The sequence below is a fragment of the Vulpes lagopus genome, chromosome 23 (assembly GCF_018345385.1).
Source record: "Vulpes lagopus strain Blue_001 chromosome 23, ASM1834538v1, whole genome shotgun sequence".
In the NCBI taxonomy this organism is placed as follows: domain Eukaryota; kingdom Metazoa; phylum Chordata; class Mammalia; order Carnivora; family Canidae; genus Vulpes; species Vulpes lagopus.
The window spans coordinates 22,634,273-22,656,444 of NC_054846.1; the positions used below are offsets into that span (position 1 = coordinate 22,634,273).

At 40.8% G+C, this 22,172-nt stretch overlaps 1 protein-coding gene across 1 annotated transcript in view; it reads left to right on the forward strand.

Annotated features, from left to right (window-relative positions):
- Positions 1-22,172, forward strand: part of PAH (phenylalanine hydroxylase) — a 74,539-nt gene that overhangs the window by 46,859 nt on the left and 5,508 nt on the right. Inside the window, exons 5-11 of the mRNA XM_041738235.1 lie at positions 3,729-3,796; positions 9,954-10,150; positions 12,324-12,459; positions 13,537-13,606; positions 19,027-19,083; positions 20,954-21,049; positions 21,511-21,644. Coding sequence (XP_041594169.1) covers positions 3,729-3,796; positions 9,954-10,150; positions 12,324-12,459; positions 13,537-13,606; positions 19,027-19,083; positions 20,954-21,049; positions 21,511-21,644 — 758 coding nt within the window. The remainder of the gene's footprint in view (positions 1-3,728; positions 3,797-9,953; positions 10,151-12,323; positions 12,460-13,536; positions 13,607-19,026; positions 19,084-20,953; positions 21,050-21,510; positions 21,645-22,172) is intronic.

Consider the following 22,172-nt stretch of genomic DNA (forward strand, 5'->3'; position numbering starts at 1 on the left):
TTAATTTTCCAATGTGAAACATTTAGATTTCTCCATTTCTCAAAATATATCTTAAGAAACAAATTCTTTCTTCCTTCCCTCTAATCGTCCCTCCCTCCTTCCCTCCTTCCTTCTTTCTGTCATTTCCTTGTAGTTCTTTCTGCATGACAGGCTCTATGCTACAGATTCTCAGACTATGTATATATATGGACCCCTGGTTCGTTGGAATTGCTGGCAAGCCCTGATTTAAAACAATGACAGCATAGGGGAGAGAAAAATAAAACAAGATGAAATCAGAGGGAGACGAACCATAAGAGACTGTTAATTATAGGAAACAAACAGGGTTGCTGGAGGGGAGGGAGGGAGGGGGGTCACTGGGTGATGGCCATTAAGGAGGGCACGTGATGTGATGAGCACTGGAGGTTATATAAGACTGATGAATCACTGACATCTATCGCTGAAGCCAATAATACATTATATGTTAATTAATTGAATTTCAATAAAATTTTAAAAAGAAGAAAAAAAGAAGAAACAATGACAACAACAACCAACCAACCAGCCAATCAGATAAAACAAAGCAAAAAACAATATCTAAGAATCGGAGTATTTGTCCTTGAGAAGACTCCCTTAAGTATTATACTTCACATTGCAAGCTCTTGTTTACGATTCATTAACACCTTGGTTTGGAGGGATGGTGGGGCAGAGATATTGCAAGGTAAAGTGCGTGGAAGGAACGAAGGAAGTTCTACAGTGATGATGCTAAGTCTCTAGTCTTTTTTTTTTTTTTAAAGATTTTATTTATTCATGAGAGACACACAGGAGAGAGAGGCAGAGACATAGGCAGAAGGAGAAGCAGGCGCCATGCAGGGGGCCCGATGTAGGACTCAATCCCAGGTTTCCAGGATCACACCCTGGGACAAAGGCGACGCTAAACTGCTGAGCCACTGGGCCTGCCCTCTAGTCTTTCTAAAATTCAGATTACAGTCGTTTCCTTTTTGTAGAATACCCCCTTTCCAGATGTATTAATATATATTTGACATATCACATTGCATGAGTTAAAAGTGTATATAATACAATTATTTGATAGACATATATATTGCAAAGTGATTATGACAATAAGATTACTTAATACTTTTATCACTTCACATGATTACCATCTGTGTATATGTGTGTGTGTGTGATGAGAATACGTAAGATCTACTCTCTTAGCAACTTCTGAGTATATAATACAGTATTATTGATTATAGCCACTATACTTACGTTAGGTTCCCAGAATTTATTCATGTTATAACTGTACATCTATACCCTTTGATCAAAATCTGCCCATTTCTCCCAGCCCCAGCCCCTGACAACCACCATTCTACTTTGTTTCTATAAATTCAGCTTTTTAAGATTTTACATAGAAGTGAGAGGATACACGATGTTTTTTTTTTTTGATACACTATGTTTTTGTCTGACTTATTTTACTTAACATAATAGCTTAGTCCATCGATGTTGGGAATGGTAGCATTTCCTTCTTTTATGATTGAATAATATGATATATATTATGTCTGTGTTCTACTATTATACTAAATATCATATACTATAATATATATATAATATGCATACATATTTTCTTTATCCACTCATCTATTGGCAGACTCTTAGATTGTTTCCATATCTTGACTTTTGTGACTAATTCTGCAGTGAACATGAGAGTGCAGATGTCTCTTCAAGATCTTGCTTTCATTTCCTTTAGATACACCTCCAGGAATGAGATTGCTGGCTTATTTGGTAGTTCTGTTTTTAATTTTTTGAGGAACCTTCGTACTGTTTTCCACAGTGGCTGCACCAATTTCTACTCCCATCAACAGTATGTAAGGGTTCCCTTTCTTCCATATCCTTGCCAAAACTTGTTATCTCTTGACTTTAAAAAGAAAAGATTTTATTTATTTATTTGAGAGAGAAAGAGAGAGGAGATAGAGAGCACAAGCAGTGGGGAGAGGGAGAAGCAGGCTGCCTGCTCAGGGAGTCCGACCCCAGGATTGGGATCATGACCTGAGCTGAAGGCAGACATTTCACCACCCAAGTGCCCCTCTCCTGCCATTTTTATCACAGCCATTCTAACAGGTGTGAGGTGATATCTCATTGTGGTTTTGATTTGCATTTCCCTGATAATGAGTGTTGGGCATCTTTTCAGGTACTTACTGGCTATGTGTATTTCGTTTTTGGAAAATGCCTATTTAGTTCCACTGCTCATTGTTTTAATTGGAATTTGTTTTGGCTGAGTTGTATAAGTTACTTGTACTTTTCAGGTATTAACCCCTTATTAGATATGTGATTTGCAAGATTTTCTCCCATTCTTTTGATCTCCTTTTGATTTTGTTGGTTGTTTATTTTGCTATGCCAAAACATTTAGTTTAATATAGTCCTGCTTGTTTACTCTTGCTTCTTGTTGCTTGTGCTTTTGGTGTCATATCCATAAAAATCATTGCCAAAAACAATGTCAAGAAGTAATCTTCGAAGAAGAACAAAGGCAGAAGTATCACATTTCCTAATTTCAAATTGTATTACAAAACCATGGAAATCAAAACAGTGTGGTACTGGCATAAAACAAAACAGACCAAGCAATAGAACAGAATCAAGAGCCCAGATATAAACCCATGTGTATGCAGTCAATATTTGGCAAGGTAGCCAAGAATACTCAATGGGGAAACGATGATATCTCTTCAATAAATGGAGTTGGGAAAACTGGACATTCACATGCAAAAGAATGAAATTAGATGCCTATTTTATACCATTCACAAAAATCAACTTGAAATGCATTAAAGACTTAAATGCAAGACCTTAAACCATAGAACTCCTAGAAGAAAGTGCAGGGGAAATGCCCATTTACTCAGTTAGGCTCCTTTCCTACTAAGGGATATGTTGCACTCACACTGAAAGGCACTGTTGGCTTCTTCTCACTGTTTAGAAATATGCTGCTAATGAACTGTTGGGGGAAGGCGACCTGCAGGTTAGCCTCAGAGAAGTGATCATCATCATCTCTATAGATTGAGCCTGATTCCTCCGTTGAGCCCCTGCCATGGTGTACAGTTTGACAGTTACTGAATTGTAGTGAAAAGAGCATGAAACTGGGTGATTCAAACCCTCTCTTCATCTTCGCTTGACTCCTCTTTCCCTGGGTCACTGTTGATTTGAGAAGGATGGGGATAATCATACCGATCAACCGTACAGGTTTTTTGTGAGACTTATAAATAAAAGAAGTCCCTAGCCCACACAGACAGGCACATAGTAAGCACTCAATGAATAGTATTTTAAAAAATTGCAATAGCAGCAAGTGTGTATTTGTTTGTTTATTAAGAAGCCGGGAAGCAGTGCTAGACACATACCACTCGTTAGGAATTTAGTAGATATTGTATATTTTCATCATGAACGTCTATCCTACTAAGGGCCTAATTTAGTAAGTTTGTGAGTTAGAAATGCTATAGATGAGGGTTTTTTTTTTTTAAATCTGTACACTGTTTGCACTTTGAAGTTCCACAGCAGAGAGGCCTACACTGAGTTGAAGGTGTTGCTAATGCTGTGCCATCCATAATACCCAGTGGGAGAGCTTACCCTTTGTTTCACTGAAGCTTTATTTTCAGAATGTAAATCTGAGGAAGGAGAGCTAGACTGTCAGGGCTCACAAGCCCCCATTCGAATCGTGCATAAATATGCTGGATGTCCCTGCTCAAGCCTTGAGAAATTAAACATCTTCTTTCTCCTAGGGTTTTAAAGATCCTGTGTATCGAGCAAGACGAAAGCAGTTTGCTGACATCGCCTACAACTACCGACAGTAAGTCAGCTCTGCTTTGTCTGGGGGAAAAGAGAAGAAGCACACACCTAGCTTACCTTTTCCTCATCCGAGTTTGGAGAATACTAGCATAGAGTCCTGCCTTCTGTGTGTGTGTGTGTGTGTGTGTGTGTGTGTGTGTGTGTGTTTAAACCCTCCCTTAATAACACATGTTTTTGTTTTTTTTTTTTTTTAAATACTGGTAGACAAAACAAAATTACCCACTGCGCGGGGGCCCAGCCCTCTTCTCAGCTTTGTCCCGTCCTTAGGCACTAATGTCTGACGTAATTATAAAAGGCCTCAGCCCTGAATAAAACAGCCTCTGGTATTCTCCACATTAAACAGGGGGAAAGGAAAAAGAGAATCATTTACATTCAAGGAGGAATTGGCTGCTTTACTGAAATAATGAATGAATCATTTGATGTTTCAGATAAGCCTTGCCTCAGTGTTCTACTTTTATATGATCTGACCCAGCTGTGTAGGATAATTTTTGGATGAGTTCCTTTTTTTTTTTTTTTTTTTCTCGTCTGGGATTCTACCCTATTTTAGCCAAAGGAAAATGCAAATATCAAGGATATCATTTGGGAAGAGAACTGTTTTTGCTATTTTGAGTCCTCAGGGACTACAGAAATGCCACCATGGGAAACGTGGTGATTGAGGCCTGAGCTCCATTCCTGAGTTAAGGACATGAGAAAAGACAGGCTCAAGAAGAGACTTAAAAATTGACCAGAGCCCTGAGGGAATGGTACTTGAATAGCTTTGATAGACTATGGGGAAGATAAGGAAGAGGGTAGGGTTCTTTTTACTGGGTACAAAGTTATCTTCCACATGGAAAGACCTCCAGAGAAAGTAAGACAATTTCCTTCTCTGAATGACTACCAACAGTGGAAAAATTCAGAACCGTGCTGACCTTGGTTAAATCTAGGTGCCTTTGGGCCTTGGCTTATAACAAGCAAGAATCATGGAATATGGCAACCCGCCCTGTCCCTGTCTTTGCTTTAGCATGGTCGGGTGGACACCATCAAATCAGGTGTAGACAGGAATCCTTTTTCAGGTGATCAATAAGTAAATTGTATTTATGATCTCCTTGCTATGTCTGAGACTTGGCTAAATATTTTGCTTACATGATTTCATTATTTCATTTAGAATTCATAATAACTCCTTATGTTTCAGATCGGAAAACTAGTGTTTAATGCAGCTGAGTAACTTGCAGAGATCATATAATTCGTAGGTGGCATTGTCCAGTTTTGAATTCAGGTTTCTTCAACTCCAAAGCAAACTCATCCACTTCACTGAGTGCTGGGATTCTCAGTCAGGAGATCACATTTTTCATATAAGCCCGGGGCTTCTTAGGAAGTACATTCATTTACTGCTTAGCTGTCAGGTTGAAGGAAGAAACTGATCCCCTAGCTTCTTTTCCATAAAAAATGTTAAACCTAATGAAGAATCATGGACTTGATTGAATGCCTCACCATCCTGGATGTTTATCAAGTAAGTTAAATTGATTATTGAGAACCATCTGTGGATGGAACCATCTGTGGCTGGCTCTCTGAGGAAATTTAGAGATCTAGTCAGTTTCTTGATTTTTACAGTTGAATCTCAGATGGTTAAGTGATGTGGCCAAGGCCATGTGACTAGTAGGGGTGAATTTGTTCTCAAATTCAGAGCCTATTTCAGAACTCATTTTAGGTCCTCTTTTTAAAACTTGTGATGCTGTTTACCATCCCTTTCTTCTTTGAAATAGTTTCTTAGCTCAGTATCTGGCACAGTGAATTCCCATTATTCAAGAATTATTTGCTTAGGGCAGCCCAGGTGGCTCAGTGGTTTAGCACTGCCTTCAGCCCAGGGCGTGATCCTGGAGACCCGGGTTTGAGTCCCCTGTCAGGCTCCTTGCATGGGGCCTGCTTCTCCCTCTGCCTGTGTCTCTGCCTCTCTCTCTCTCTCTCTCTCTCTCTCTCTCTCTTTCTCTCTCTCTCTCTGTGTGTCTCTATGAATAAATAAATAAAATCTTTTTTTAAAGAAAAGAATTATTTGCTTACATTTATTTGAGACCTCCAAGTCGATACTTGTGGCACTTCTGCAATTATTCCCAGACATGCACAGAATGGGGAAAAATTTGAGTTGCTTACCTGATACACAAGTTTCCAGGTCGAACAAGGTGACACCACCTTCTTATTTCAGTTCTTATACTATAAATAACTACCTTTTGAGATCTATTTAGAGTCACGTTTGCCAAATTTTTGTACCTTTTGTTGATAATTTTAACATTTAAAATGGCCCCCCAACACCGTGGTAAATAAAGTGCTGTGTGGGGTTTCTAAGTGCAAGATGGCTGGGATGTGCCTTTTGAAGAAAATGTGTGTATTAGGTAAGCTTCGTGCAGACATGAGTTACCATGCTGTTGAGTTCAATGTTGATGAATCAACCATATATATTAAACAAGATTTCTTTATATAAAGGTCACACAAAACAAGGTTCAGTATTATCAGTTGATAAAAATGGGACCAGAAGCTCATGGGACCCTAGTCCTGTGTTTCCTTTTGGACCAGTGGTTTAGTGTTCAGAATTCATAATGACTATATGTCGGATAACTATCACATACAATGAGTATCGAATGTTTTCCCCACTCTCCACTGGTTTTCCTCCTTCCCTTCTGGGGCTTCTTCTCAGTTCTCCCTGGCTTGTTCATCCCACCCCAGAAAATGTAATGTCTTTCAGGACTGAACTGTGGCCTTCTTCCTTGGCTTCTGCCAATAGCCCCCACATTCAGATCTCTGGGGCTTTCCCAATCATTATTCCACAAAGGGAATAAAGCATAAACTCATGCATCATGAGTCATAGAATCACAGGATATTGATCAAGTGATAAAACATATCTACTAAATTCCAGAGCTTATCCCAAAAGTAAGACAAACAGGGTCCACGTCCTCCGGGGGAATACTGAGGAAGACAATGACAAAAGTGCCAACACTTTTAATGACAATAAATGTGATAGGTATTATCAAAGTCAAAACTTGGGTGTCATGAGGCCATATCATTAGGAGTTCAAATGTAGACTGAATGAATGGGTCAGCAAGAAGTAACCTTTAGGCTGAGATTAAAGATTGAGTTGGAGTTTATAGCCAAAGAGAATGGAGGTAGTGAATGAGAGGATGGGGCTGGTTAGCTCCATGGCTTTTGCTTTGAGATGTGAATATTTGGGGTCAGAGTGAATTACTATAGAAAATAAAAAAGCAGCTAAGTCCCCTCACTGCTAGCTACCCTCTTCTCTGCCCATCTGCCATGTAACACTCTGACTGCCCTGACCAAGAACATTTAATAAATCTTAAAACATTAGTTTGAAGGCCACTGATAAATTACAGTTGTGTCTTGGGACACCAAATTTTTTATCTTGTAATAATTACATGAGTGGGAGGACCTGAAGTAAAATAAGACACCAAAGATAGGGAAGGCTATGCCATGTGCCAGAGTATCTTGAGTGCCATATTTGATAGGTGGAATAATTCAGAAACAATATTTTCTACTGAAAACTTTTTTTTGAAGATAGATTCTAATTGGTTTGACTAGAAATCTCCTTTTCATTTTAAACCAAATTGACACTCTTCCTAAAATATCTTAGTTTATTTTACTTAATGAGATCATGACTTGGTAAAAATAATTGACAATTTCTTCAAAGACCAAGGATCTCATAGAAACTCAGGTCTCTTGATTGAAATCGTGGATGGAATAAGATGTTCTATGTTTAATTGCTAAGTAGACCATGGAAGTTGGTTTGTATGTGTGAGAGACAGAAAATAAATTCTGAAATACTTAGTATATGCAGGCAGCACTTTAGATATGATTTAATTTGTTTGCCATTACAACATTACAAGATATATATACATATATATATACATACATATACATATATATATATATGTATATATATATATATCAGAAAGTGACAATAACTTGCTCAAGATCCCACACTCGTTCCTTCCTCCCTTCCTCCCTCTGACTCTGGAATCCTCTACATTGGCCTCAGTCTCTCGCATCGGTCTCATCTCTTTTGGAGGTGAGCCCTGTGCCACTGGGCTGAAACTCCAACTCACTCAGAGGTTCTATCTCTTTCCAACAGAATCCACACGAGTTTTCTCACTGAGTCTCATTGGTTCGGAGCAGGACATGGGCCCATCTCTCACCAAGTCTGTATGACTAAGGAAATGAGACAGTCTAATTAGCCAGACCTGGTCACTGCCCAGGTGGGAGTGGTAGAGTCTCCTTCTACCCGAACCTCAGACTGAGAGGGGAGGAGAGTGCTTTACTGAAAGAATGGAGAAGGTATATTGAACCCCTGGAACAGCAAATATCAACCAGGGGGACATCTTGGTACCCAGGATATTACTATCTCTTAAAATTTTGTTACAAAGTAGCAAATATCTTTCTTTTTAAATAAGAATCTGGTCTATGGCCATACCACCCTGAACGCGCCCAATCTCGTCTAAATAAGAATCCGTTATAATGATAATTATGCATTCATTACCCAATGGTATCATTGATCAGCACCAAGATTAGGTAATTTATATATAGTGTTTCACCTAATTTTCTTCTATGCCCTCCAAATATTTATCATTAACCCATGTAGCAGCTGCACACACTAGGCTTAGAAAGGTTTATTAAATTTCTAGGAACACTTGAGTGACTCAATGGTTGAGCATCTGCCTTCAGCTCAGGGCATGATCCTGGAGTCCCAGGATGGAGTCCCACATCGGGATCCCTGCAGAGAGCCTGCTTCTCCCTCTGCCTGTATCTCTGTCTCTTTCTCCCTCTGTGTGTGTCTCTTATAAATAAATAAATAAATAAATAAATAAATAAATAAATAAATAAAATCTTTAAAAAAGTTTCTAGAGGCTATTCAGCTAGGCACTGCCAGAACCAACTAGTGAACCCATCCCTGTTCATCATCAAAGCCTGCTTTTTACTTCCATTAGCACTTAGCCTTAAAATAATGGTACATCCTCAGGCAGGGGCTTACCTGATGTGCTCTTCACAATCCCTAGTGGCCATTACAGGGTCTTCTGAGATTATCCTGCTTCCAATTCTGAAGCAAAAATCTATCTTTCACCCCTAATCCCTGCCTACCTTTCTGTGGAACATACAGTGACTGTGTTAATGCCCTTGGATGAGCTCCAACTTTGAAAGGGCAGGAGAAACCTACTTTGGGACCTGAAGATGATCCATAATTTTGAAGTAAACAGCTCTGCCTTGTCCCAGACATTGTGTACCCTGTTAGGAAATAGGCCTACAGTGCAAAGAACAGTGACAGGTTTTTAAAGTCAGGCTTTGTTTGATTTTCATTTGTTTTTACTGTTGAGAACACAGTAAAATGTTTTTCAAAAATACCCTTTGAACTAATGAGTCTCAAACTATACTCTGTCCCCTGGGAGCTTATTGGAATCCAGATGCCTTGGCTTTCCCTCCCCCACAGATTCAGGATCTCCGGGGCAGGATCCAACATAGACTTTAACCAGGTCCCTGTAGTTCTATGTGTCATAGCAGAAGATGCTACATAGGCAAATCTTATACCTAGCATGTGTTTAAATACCTTTATAACTTCCTAAGGTCAGAAATAGCAAATCTAGCCATGCTCACTAAGCAAGGGTCTCAAACTCACAGTCTACATATTAAATTCACTTTACCCCCCAAGATATAATTATGCTAGTTGACACAATAGAAACCAGGACATTGCTTTACTTGAACTTGGATGCCTTTATTTAGAAACAGGATGCATTCTTCAGTTGTCTTGGCCTCACCATCTTATTGTCCATACCTACTACTTTACCAATTTGTGTTACCTGCCGGGTTCCTGCAGTTAAGCAAACTTCTACCCTGGTAAAAATTGGAAAGATGGGATAGCTGAAAGTCCAAGTGATTTCCAAAAGTGAGGCAGAGATCTCCTTGGTGTGGTTGGTGAGTTGAGAGCTTGTATCATTGCTTTAACCAAATTGTATGAATGTTTCCTATATTATGAAGTAGACTTTTCCTCTTACAGATAACTTATGAAATCCCCTGTAGTCTGGGTGGCAGTAGCTCACAGACCCTGAACCTATCTCTCTCTGCTAATGCTCCTTCCTCTTTACACTTGCCCTACTGAGGTCAGATATTTCATACGTGTATTGCAGTGGGCAGCCCATCCCTCAAGTGGAATACACTGAGGAAGAAAAGAAAACATGGGGGACAGTATTCAGAACCCTGAAGTCCTTGTATAAAACCCACGCTTGCTACGAGCACAATCATATCTTCCCACTTCTGGAAAAATACTGTGGCTTCCGTGAAGATAACATCCCCCAGTTGGAAGAGGTTTCTCAATTTCTGCAGAGTAAGTCTACTTCAGGGACAAAAGTGAGGAGGAAAAGGGAGGGGAAAGGGAATAAAGTAAATTGAGGCCAGTGTGAGTGTATTTGTAGTAAATAATACATGCAAGTTGCTTCTCAGAAAAACAAAGTTCACTCTTGTGTCCTGCCTCACCATTATCTTCCACTTTTTGTGGGAGGCATCATCCAAGACAAGGCATCATGTGTAGATTTTCCCATATCCATGTCTCTGAAAAGCACTTTTTCCTGTACTCACAGCACCAGGTGCCCAGGCGGGGCTCTACTAGTAGTTCCCGCTGTGTTGTGAGATGGTTGCTATGTGCATCTGTGTAAGAAATGTACTCTCTGTGGCAATGCTGAAAGCCCTGAGCTCTAAGTCTGTGCATTCAACTGGTATGACTCTTGCTTTAACTGTCTCCAGTGGAAGAGGACTTGCCTCAGTTGAGTCATCTGTCAAATACAGACTATCTCTTGGGGAAACCGTGGGAATGAAATAAGACATTGCAGTTGAAAACACCCAGCATAGTGCTACACATACAGTAGGTGCTCAGTGAATCTGGACTGATTGGAATCTGAGTAGCTCTGTGGGGAAATACATTATTGGGATGGCTGACCTCTGCATATTATTTCCAAGTGAGGTAAGTATTTTCCTCTCTACCAGAAAGCATTAATGAAGCAAAACCAAAATAAAACTATCAGCTAACACATATTAAATACCCAATATGTGCCAGGTAGAATGAGAGAAAGTGGGAAGATAGACCACAGATTTACAGAAATGAAGAAGTTTCTATGGCTCCGAGTTATGTGGAGATGGTATGTAGCCAGCTCTGGAGCAAAGAGCCAGGGAAATTCCGTGGCAGGGAGGAAAGTGGAGGTTGGGATAGTTTGGGGATGGGCTAGGTGACCTTTTGGGTCCCTTCTATTTAGACAGTCTCTAGTTATCAGATAAAGAAGGGAACAAGAGGTCAAGCAGGGTGAATTTCAGTCTGAAGGTCCAGGGAACATAGGAAGAGGGGCAAGGAGGTCCTAAAGACATTCTCTGGCTGATTATCCATGTTTCCATGGCCAACAGCGAGACAATAAAATGGTGATACTAGCAGCTGGGGAGTTATAGAGAAGTAATTAAGAGGATAGATTTTGAAGCCAGATTGATCGTAGTTGTAACCTTGGATAAGAAATTTAACTTCTCTGTGTCTTAGCTTCCCCATCTGTAAAGAGGAAAGACTACGAGCCTCTAACTTATAGGGTTATTAGGAGAATTGGTTAATATTTATAAAGTGCCAAGAACAATGTCTGACATATGGTGGGCAGTATACAGTGTTAGCTATCTTCATCATCATCATCACCATCATCATCATCATCATCACTGTGATTATTATTCTCCTTCCAAGTTTGAAACAAATTGACAGACAGATAAAGGAGCCAGAGAGAGGATCAACCTGTCAACTTTATTACTGCTAAAAGCTACTTGAAGAATGTAGTATGGATATACAAACAAAATGGAATTTCTGATACTTCACCTCTGAATTACATAAACTTTCCTGCCAATTCACTGTTGAAGTGTAGATTCTGTTGCTTGGCCCAAAGGAGACCAGAATGCTCTCTGTGCTCTTCTGTGGGAAGACAGTCAGGAGAGAAAGGGCCAAAGAGGTCAAACTGAGAATATTCCTTTTCTTTTCCCACATGTTCCAATCACAGAATTTCCTGCTCTTTCTTGAGTGTAGTGTGTGAGGGGCAGTAGAGAAGCTGGAAGTGTTCCTTTCGTACTCTTCCCTTCTGGAAGAGGAATGAAAATTCCCTCCCCAGTCTAGATACTTGAGAAATAAGGAATACGTATTTCATCTTAATAAACATTAATGAAAGCTAAATTTATTAAATGTCTCCAATGTGCTAAGGCTCTGTGCTGAGCACTTTATTAGCTCACTTGATTCCTGAAATAACCCTAGTAAATATCTATTCACATTTTTCAGAGGAGGAAATGAGGCTCAGAGAAATGAAGTTACTTGACTCAAATTGCCCAGCCACAATGTGTAGGGGCAGAGATGTGAAGCCAAATCTACCTGGCATCAACACTGATGCTGCTAGACAGCTGGGAGCATTGCTTCCCTACCCATAGGTATCCAGGAGCCTCTGGGCTCTGCCATGATGGGCTTTGAATTTTCTTTCTCTCCATCCCAGCTTGCACTGGATTCCGCCTCCGACCTGTGGCTGGCCTGCTTTCCTCTCGGGATTTCTTGGGTGGCTTGGCTTTCCGAGTCTTCCACTGCACTCAGTACATCAGACATGGGTCCAAACCTATGTATACACCTGAACCGTGAGTATTCTTCTCCTGTTACCAGTATCCAATCACAGTAAGCACCATTGCTTGTCACTCCAGGAATGATGTTTGCATTCATGGAGGGCTGATCCACAGGACTAGTTTTCTGAATGGTTTGGTGGTAGCACAAAGAGAGAGATCATCTCTCCTGGGTATTTTCTCTGTCCAAATAGATCATATCGATTGGTGATTTGGGCATCTTGTGAACTACCAATTCAGATCCTCCCTGGTCATGGGAGTATGAGATAACATTCAAGCGCCAAAGGGATTGTAGGAGTCAGAACTATGATGTTCCAAATGTGAACAAGAACAAGTGGTGGCCAAACTATCTCAATACATCCAGAATATACATCTAGTTTATTCTCATCTTTTTATGTCTAGATGTGTCTTATCTCGAGGTAGAGAATGGCTGACCACTGTGCCCCTGACTTTGGGATTTAGCCATCTTCTTAATAAAATAGAATTTATGCATCTATACAAAACATTAGGATGCCCCAAATGTTTTTTTTTTTCCTGTCCACAAGGTTTATATCTACAAATCAGAAAAGATCTCTTCCTAATGAACCTGGCACATAAAGTGTCAAATAAATGTAAATTTTCTTTGCTGACTGACTGTTGCCCCCTTCTAGAATAAGAAAAGAATAGCACTATTGTTTTAATTTAATTTTTATTTCTCATGAGGAATAATTAAGCAAGTTGCATCTGCCCAGGATGTCAATAACAAGATGAAGACTTGGGGTAGGAAGCGTTCATGGTCCACAGTTTGCTCAGGTGTATGGGAGGAGGTCCATAGGAATATTGGCTCTTCTGTTCTGCACCCCACTGAGCATGCGCCTAAGACCCCTTGGTTGCTGTTCCCTGACTTGCCTCTTACTTTTATTTCCCCTTCTTCCTTTTCTTTTGTATGTTACCTCATCTGATCCCAAACTTTGTACACCACTATGAGTGGGAGTGAGATCATAAACTTAAACAGCGTACTTGCTTTCTACCTGCCCATTTCTCATGTAGAAAGACTGAGTCTGGCTTGGCTTATAACCCTAATTACTTCCAAGCTCTGTGCTTTATGTCTTTCAGTGACATCTGCCATGAGCTGTTGGGACACGTGCCCTTGTTTTCAGATCGCAGCTTTGCCCAGTTTTCCCAGGTAAGGAATGGATCATTTTGGCCTTTTAATTAATCATAGGATTGAGACCTGGATTGCTCAAATGAATTGAACCCATGGAGGGGCTCTTGTGTCCTGTGCAAGAGTGGAAACCAGATATAGTTTTGTGATCCCACTGGGATGGGCATATGGTCCCATGGAGGTTCTCAGTCCAGGGACCACAGCATGGGGTCGGTGAATCACTCATCCTCTGTATTACATATGTGCTGTTGAATTTGCTAATCTCACTTGTCCTACCAGGCTTAGTTTAAGAGCCTTTTCATCCATGAATGCCTGTTTGATCCCCACATGGAAGTAACTTTACCTTCTTCCAAGTTCTCCTGGCACCTTTCTTCTCCAATTTTGGGCCTTGCCACTTCCTACCTTGTCAGGCAGTCATTCTTACATGCTTCAATTAAAGAAGATAATTATTTGCTGAGAGTCCAATGCCAATAGCCTAACTCACAGCTGGCAAAAACTGATGAAATAGTTGTTTTTCTTCCTGTCCACAAAGTTTATAACTACAAATCAGAAAAGATCTCTTCCTAATGAACCTGGCACATAAAGTGACAAATAAAGGTAAATTTTCTTCTCTGACTGACTGTTGCCCCCTTCTAGAATAAGAAAAGAACAGCACTACACTATTGTTTTAATTTAATTTTTATTTCTCATGGGAGAGAATAAGCATGTTGCATCTGCCCAGGATGTCAATAACAAGATGAGGACTTGGGGTGGGACTCAACAAGATGACATTACCATCAAAGCAACAAGCTAGGCCTTGATTCATCTACCATAATAGTGAGCTTTTTACATGAGAGAAAGAATCCTAATAATTCCTTCAGGGCACTGAAAGGCTAAATCATGGTTGGGTAGCTGGGATTATGGGAAAATTGAATGATGCACCCACACATCACACCGTGCCACCAACCAGCTGTATGACCTGTGTGCCTCAGTCTCCACAAATGAGAATTAATACAAAGCTTTAACTATCAATATTCTTCCTCATAGGGAAGGTTAAAAATCTGATGGAATGAGTCATAAGCAAATATTGGACCAAATATGAATTTCAGAGTAATGGGATTGTGTGTGAATTTTATAAGCCATTTCCCTCAGCTAGAAGAAATAAATATTTTCATTGTTGATTAAAGAGACTACCACTTAATATCTGAAACAAACAAAAAAAGATGAATTAACTAAATGCCTACTACGTAAGGGAGAATTGCACACAGTCTCTCTCCAAACAAAGAAAACTTGCTTTTATGTGAGGTTCAGATATTGTTGGAGTTTTACAAGTGGAGTGCTTGGGGATTGGCTAAATTTTAACTCAGAAGTGTCACCATTGGGCTGAGGCTGTTGTTGACTGTCTGACTTGACTTTCAGAAGCATGGTTCCTGCTGTCAAGACGTCACTGATTGCTTGGAACAGCTTTAAAACTGGGATTTGTTCCTATGGTCAAAGAATAATTAGTCTTTTTCTTAGAGGATAGGAACTTTTTATTCTCACTACCAGGAGTTATTCTGCTCAGTCAGAGGCTAAGTGACAGTCCTCCTTAAGCCATTTCCATTTGGATGGGCCCCCAGAGGAATGGACAATTATCTGAGTCAACAGATAGATGCTACTGGCCCAGTAGTGTCACATCCTTCCAACTTACACCTGGACAGTCCCAAGGCAGGGTGTCATTTTGAAAGTTCCCTGAGCACAGTTTTTCTGGACCTAAAGGGAGGACTTGCTTCCTACTAGAGTGCAAGATGGAATGGGGATGAAGCACAGGGAAGTCTTTAGACCCCTTATTTTAGGCAAGCTTTGGGCTCACAAAGCGTGGTGACTGTGAGGGGCACCTGGGCAACTCAATTGATTGTCTGCTTTCGGCTCAGGTCATGATCCAAGGTCCTAGGATCAAACACTGCATCGGGTTCCCAGTGCTCAGCGGGGAGCCTGCTTCTCCCCCTCCTTCTGTTGCTCCCACTGCTTGTGCTCTCTCTCTCTCTCAGATAAATAAATAAAATCTTAAAAGAATTACTTTCTTAAACAAACAAACAAAAAGAATGGTGACCATGAGAACAGAGCACTGTTTCAATGGCTTTTGTTAGACTCTGGTATGCCTGGACAGGATGGATGGAACAGAGATGACAGGAGGGACAAGAGAGGAGAGCCAGGTCATCTGAATTTAATTCACTTTAACTCAGCATTTTCTCAGCATGTAATATGGGCCAGGGTTTGGCCCAGAGAGGGATACAGAGATGAAGACCATGTGGCCTCTTGCTTCAAAGTAAGCCCAATTCTTTGTCCTTCTCTGTCTATACCAATTCCTTTGATTATCTCACCTAAACTCATGGTGTTAAATGTCCTCTCTATCCTGATGACAAACACATTTGTATCTTCAGCCCAGACTTCAGTCCCCAAACTCAAACTCATGTATCCAACCACCGACTCAATCTCTCCACTTGAATGTCTATTAGCCATCTGTGGTCATACTGTCCAAAACTGAATTCCTGATCTTCCTGTTAAAACCTTCTCCAACCATAGTCTTCTCTATGTTAGTTCATGGTAACTCCATCCTTTCAGTTGTTCAAAACAAAAGCACTTAGAGGACATGTTTTACTTCTTTCTCTCTCCAATACCTCTAACCAATCTTTCTGAAAGTTGTATGTGTTTTTCCTTCAAAATATGTGTAGAATCGGACCATTCTCAATCAACATCCACTGTTACCAAACTGGTCTCAGCCACTATTGTTTCTCACCGTGGAACTGAGGGGGCCTCCTAACTGGTCTATATGCCTCTACTCTTGATCCCCTACACTGTCTTCTCACATAGCAGCCAGAGTAAATCTTGGATGACATAAATCAGATCTTGCCGCTTCTTTGCTTAAAACCTTGCAGTGGCTCCCATTTCACTGAAAGGAAAATCCTAAACCTTAAAATAGCCAAAAAAGGTTCTATAGGACTAAACTCCAGATCCCTCTTTTTTTTCCCCTTTGAAAAAACTATTTACTTTTTTCCAAATAGTATTCCAAATATGTGTTTTACAAAGGTCACTATGGTTCAAAAACATCCTATGGAAGAAAGTATCTTTATAGACATTGGGAAATAATTTTAATAAAGGAAAAAGTTCATATTTATCTAGATGTGGCTATGTTCCATAGGAAGATTTAAGCAACCAAAGTGCGAAGACAAAAACACAGTGGCTTTTCTTGCCACACAAAATATTGATAATCTTCCCTTATAGGATACTCTTAATTGTGAATTGAGACAAGTAATAGATGGCATATGACCTTTAGAAGTAGAGCTCCAACGGATAAGGGGACAGGAGAGTCAAGCATCAGAACGAATTCAACTGAAATATCAACTGGCTTTGACCCCCACCAAACTCAAAGTCCAGCTAGAGGCCCATTAGAGATAAACAGAAATTGTAGTATCACTTTTACATGGTTGTGCCACTTAACACTATTAAACCCAATCTATCTGGATCAAAGCTAAGCACACCCCCATCACTAGTTCGGTCCTCGTCCGATGTTTATGAAGGCTCCACATTATAGCTTAGTTCATCTTGGGGGAAGAGGACCTTCCAAGTTCTCAGAAGAAGCCATCTTAAATCTCTGTCTGAACCTTCTTTTACCCTGCCCTCCGATCTCCCACCCTGAGGCAGGTCAGTCTCACCAAAGAGGTATGGCTTCTGTCATCATCTCATGGAAATTAGTTCTGAATAACATTAGAGAAAGATCGATGGGAGCAGCATTTGGCTTTAAGACAAAGGAATGTGCCTACTCCAGCCCCTCCCAAATCAGAATGAATTCCATATTCTCCCTTCTACTGCTATAAAGATCTCCCATCTAAAAGCTCCCCCTCTTTCTCCTCAGGTCCCTCTTTGATAGAAACTGCCACTCTCCCCACTCTTATTCTGTTCTATCCTTACTGGTCCCTTCCTGTTATTTGAACTTACTGACATTTCCCTACTTAGAGAGCTGTTTTACTGGCTGTACATGTGATCTGTATGATGCTCTTCCCTCAGATGTCAGTAGAGCCAACAACCTTGCTTCCATCAACTCTTTGGTCAAATATCATCTTCTCGATACTTACTCTGAAATCTTTTTCAAATTTCAGTCCCTCCTCCCCCATTCTCCTGGCACTCCCACTCCCCCTGTCCCTTTCTTCTTTTGTTTCTTCTTTCCAAACAACTTATTTCTCCTAATATACCTAATATGCTTATTATTTATTGTCTGCCTCCCCCCACTTAAATGTAAACACCATGAGTGCGGTCCAGGATCTTTATTGACTTTGTACACTGCCAACTACATAACAGGCATTCAATAAGCATTTTGGAATGAATCAATGTACATAGTAGGGAAAGAAAATATATTCATTTGTATATATACACTCTGTCTGATACAAGGCAGGCTGGAGAAAATTTGTAAAAAGGACAAAGACAAAGAGACCACTAGGGGAATTCTATAATTGGAGCTGTAATGAGAAGTGGTCCATAACATTTCATACTCTCCAGCTAGTATTTATCTGGAAGTATGTATGGCAAGCATTTGTCAGCAATTCTCCTGTGGTGTCTTCAAGATACATGATTAAGGCACTCATCTTGTATTCCAAGAATGTTCCTCTTGAGCTTCGGGAAAATAATCACTAAGCTGGAATCAAGGAATGGAGTTTTATTTATTTATTTATTTATTGGAGTTCAATTTGCCAACATATAGCATAATACCCAGTGCTCATCCCATCAAGTGCCCCCCCTCAGTGCCCGTCACCCAGTCACCCCCACCCCCCACCCACCTCCCCTTCCACTACCCCTAATTTGTTCCCCAGAGTTAGGAGTCTCTCATGTTCTGTCTCCCTTTCTGATATTTCCCACTCATTTTTTCTCCTTTCCCCTTTATTCCCTTCTACTATTTTTTTATATTCCCCAAATGAATGAGACCATATAACGTTTGTCCTTCTCCAATTGGCTTATTTCACTCAGCATAATACCCTCCAGTTCCATCCATGTCGAAGCAAATGGTGGGTATTTGTCGTTTTTAATGGCTGAGCAATATTTCAGTGAATACATATACCACATCTTCTTTATCCATTCATCTTTCGATGGAGACCGAGGCAAGGAATGGAGTTTTAGACACAACCTACTGTGTGACCTTCAGTGGGTCACCTCCCTTCTCTGTGCCTCAGTTTTCTTATTTGTAAATACAAAAACAAAACAAAACAAAACAAGTGATGAAGTAAGGTTTTCTGCTCTGGAGATCTATAATTCTATGATGTGTGGCTAGGGAAGACTTAACAGAACAATCAGGGTCTCTCTGGGCCCTTCTGAAGACCTCTAGTTACCCATCCCCTTCCTATGGTCAAGCAGAAGGTTGGAGCTGAGGGTGAAGTTTGAAGTTAGGAAGACCCAGCCATGCCAATGACTCTGTTTCTCTACAATTACAGGAAATTGGCCTTGCTTCTCTTGGTGCACCTGATGAGTATATTGAGAAACTCGCCACAGTAAGTCCTTTCTGCCCCTGGTGGATAGTGAGAATGCAATAGGCTATAGCACTCAGGTTTTCACAGCCTTGATCCTCCCTCTGAAAGCCAGGTCACTGGGGGGAAAATATCAGAATGTGCTGAATTACATTTACACAAGTGAAATGTATATATTTTCCTTAATGGTCTGAGTTTGAAATCAGCTGCATGCAAAGTTTACATGTAATTTAAAAAGTAACTTCAACACCAATAGGCTGTAAGGATAGCCCTAGAGAAACTTCGGGCATAAAGTGTGTGTGGTGTGGGGTGTGGGGGGTGGGAATAGCCTGGATTCATGGCTGTGAAGAGGAAATATTTACTCTCTATCTTTGTGCTGGAGCCAGCGTTGGGAATCTTTCCTTTATTAGACGGGTGGAAATAGAGATAGGCTTTCCTCATCTTATCAAACACTTCCTTCTCCCCAGTGAATATGATGACTCTCATCCAGTGAAGCATGGGATCAGCTACTCTGCTCAGGAGGGAGTTTTCTTCCTACAGACTCTTTTCCAACTTAAGTTCGTCCCTCCCCAGCATCTGAGCCATGTTTCCCATAATTTGCTCAGCCTAGAAGATGAAAATTAAAGCTTTGTAAGGGAACTAGGGAAAACAATGAATACAAATTTAAATTTATCATTAATATGTGTCAGTTTAGAAGTTTATGAATTCGGTTTATCAGAAGGGCAAAAACTCCCAGAAGTTTCTCTCTCACTGACCAGCGCTCTGATACCCTGAGCAAGTGACTTCTGCTTCCTCATCTTTAAAAATGATTACATTACTTTATGTTCTGGAAAAAGTATATCATATGAGTCTGAAGAGTTAAGTGTGTGTGTGAACATGAATTTTTAAATATCAGATTCTATGTGAGAAGCAGCTTTTAAAGAAGTTGAAAAGCTTAATATAAACGCTCACTTGTAAGAAGAAAATAAACTCAAAACTCATAGCATCATGTCACCTGCTGTGACAATGATAAGAGTAGTCATTGCCAACCTAACTTCTCAAAAAATTATCCAAAAAAATTTTTTTCCTATTGATACACTGGGTTGGGAACAGTTCTAGGTTCTTGCTCTTTGATCTGCTGTGTAACTAGGTGCATGTTGCTTGACCTCTCTGGGCTGAAAACACATCATCTGTATGTGAGGTCAGGCTGACTAAGCTGAGAAGTTTCTCAGATTTAACATTATCTAGTGCAATAAACAGACTTAGCTAGTAACGCATCTCTAATTCTCTGAGACTATAACTGTCTCCAGCAGCTAATTGACCCCAAAGTTTCTCTTGGCCCTGGTCAGTAGGGTTATGCCTGGATTACAGAATCATCTTCCCCAGACCAGGCATCTAGGATATGTTGGCCTGGGAGTTGTTTAAAGAAAAGGACTTGGTTATTCGAGGAGGATAAGTGCAGTTGATGGCAGTACATCAGAAACCCCCCAAGTGTTAGCATGGATGGCAGGATGCCCTCAATGATTTTATCACTAGGTAGTGATCTCCTACCTCCCATGACTGAATTTTATGGGATTTCATGGAAAGTCTGACCAACTAAAGGGGACATCTCATTTTAGTTAATGCCACAGAGAAGAAAGCAAAAGGAGTTGTGGAGTTCCTGTCATATAGGGTTACCTGTTGGGATATCTTCTTGAGGAGTTCTCGATACTTCTTTGCTTCCTATCACATCATACATTCAGCCAACTCTGGATTCAACCAGTGACTGGACAGAGTAAGACATAGGACATGGAGAAGTGACCCCAGGTCACGGTGATTCAGAGAACAGAGCTGGGCAGTGCCTGTCCTTAGCCTTGAGGCATCTGCTACACTTCCCTTCCTTGGAGTATGCTCTCAACTTCACTTTCCATTCCAGATTTACTGGTTTACTGTGGAATTTGGCCTCTGCAAACAAGGAGACTCCATAAAAGCATATGGTGCTGGACTCCTATCATCTTTTGGTGAATTACAGGTATGACCCCATTTATACCCATTTTGAGATTCAACCCAGGGGTTAATCCTCAAGTGATTGGTATCTTAGCAGCTATGATTTGTTCATGACTTTGGGTGTTAGATGTAGAAATTGAGCTGCAAGTCTATGAGTCTACAAAGCAGAAGGGCTTCCTGACCCCCAAGAGGCCGAGCTCTGCATACAGATGTATGCAAATACATATGGGTGGCCCTAACATCTCTACTGATCACCTCACATGAAAATGGCTAGAGGGATTTACTCCCTTCTATCTGGACTGTAGACTTTAGATGGGCCATGAAGGGTAGGATCTGGTATAGGGAAATTTAGTTTACTGAATTTGGGTTGGGGTGTGGAAAGAATCGGGACAAGATGGAAGAAGGTATACAAATAGCCTATGGAGAGGTAGCAGAAACACTTGACCCTGATTTAACTGTGAAAACTTTGCACTTGCTGCCCTGCAGTACTGCTTGTCTGACAAGCCAAAGCTTCTCCCCCTGGAGCTGGAGAAGACAGCCATCCAAGAGTACACTGTCACAGAGTTCCAGCCCCTGTATTACGTGGCTGAGAGTTTTAATGATGCAAAGGAGAAAGTAAGGTGAGGTGGTGACCAAGATGGGGTCAGAAGCTCTTGGGGCCTCTGGATCTTGTCTCGTGCTTCTGTGGGTGGTTGTCCAGGAGAGTGGACTCCAATGCTTATAGCAATGGTGTGTAGCAGGCAGAGCTTCCCAACCCTTGTCCCTTTCCATTCTCTGTTTGGGAGGGGTTCTTTAATAGGACCCCATATCACAGATTATTGTCTGGACATATTGACCCCTGCAGACAACCCTGCCACTGGATCTATGCTTTAGTCCAGCTGCCAAGTCCAGGCACTGAACTCTCCTGTGTACACAGTAGCCACAGAAGGCCCCCAACAACTCATTCCTAGGAATCTTCTAACCTGGGGGAATCCCTAGTTCTCTTTATTCTCCTGCATCATTCACCATGCCAACTCCTTCAAATCTTCACCCCCATGTAACCTTCTCCGTGTGTCTTTCTCTAACCAATTTGTTTAAAACCCCTACCCAGTCCCACCCCATACTCCTTACCCACTTCTGCAATTTATTTTTCTCCTTAGTACCTGCTA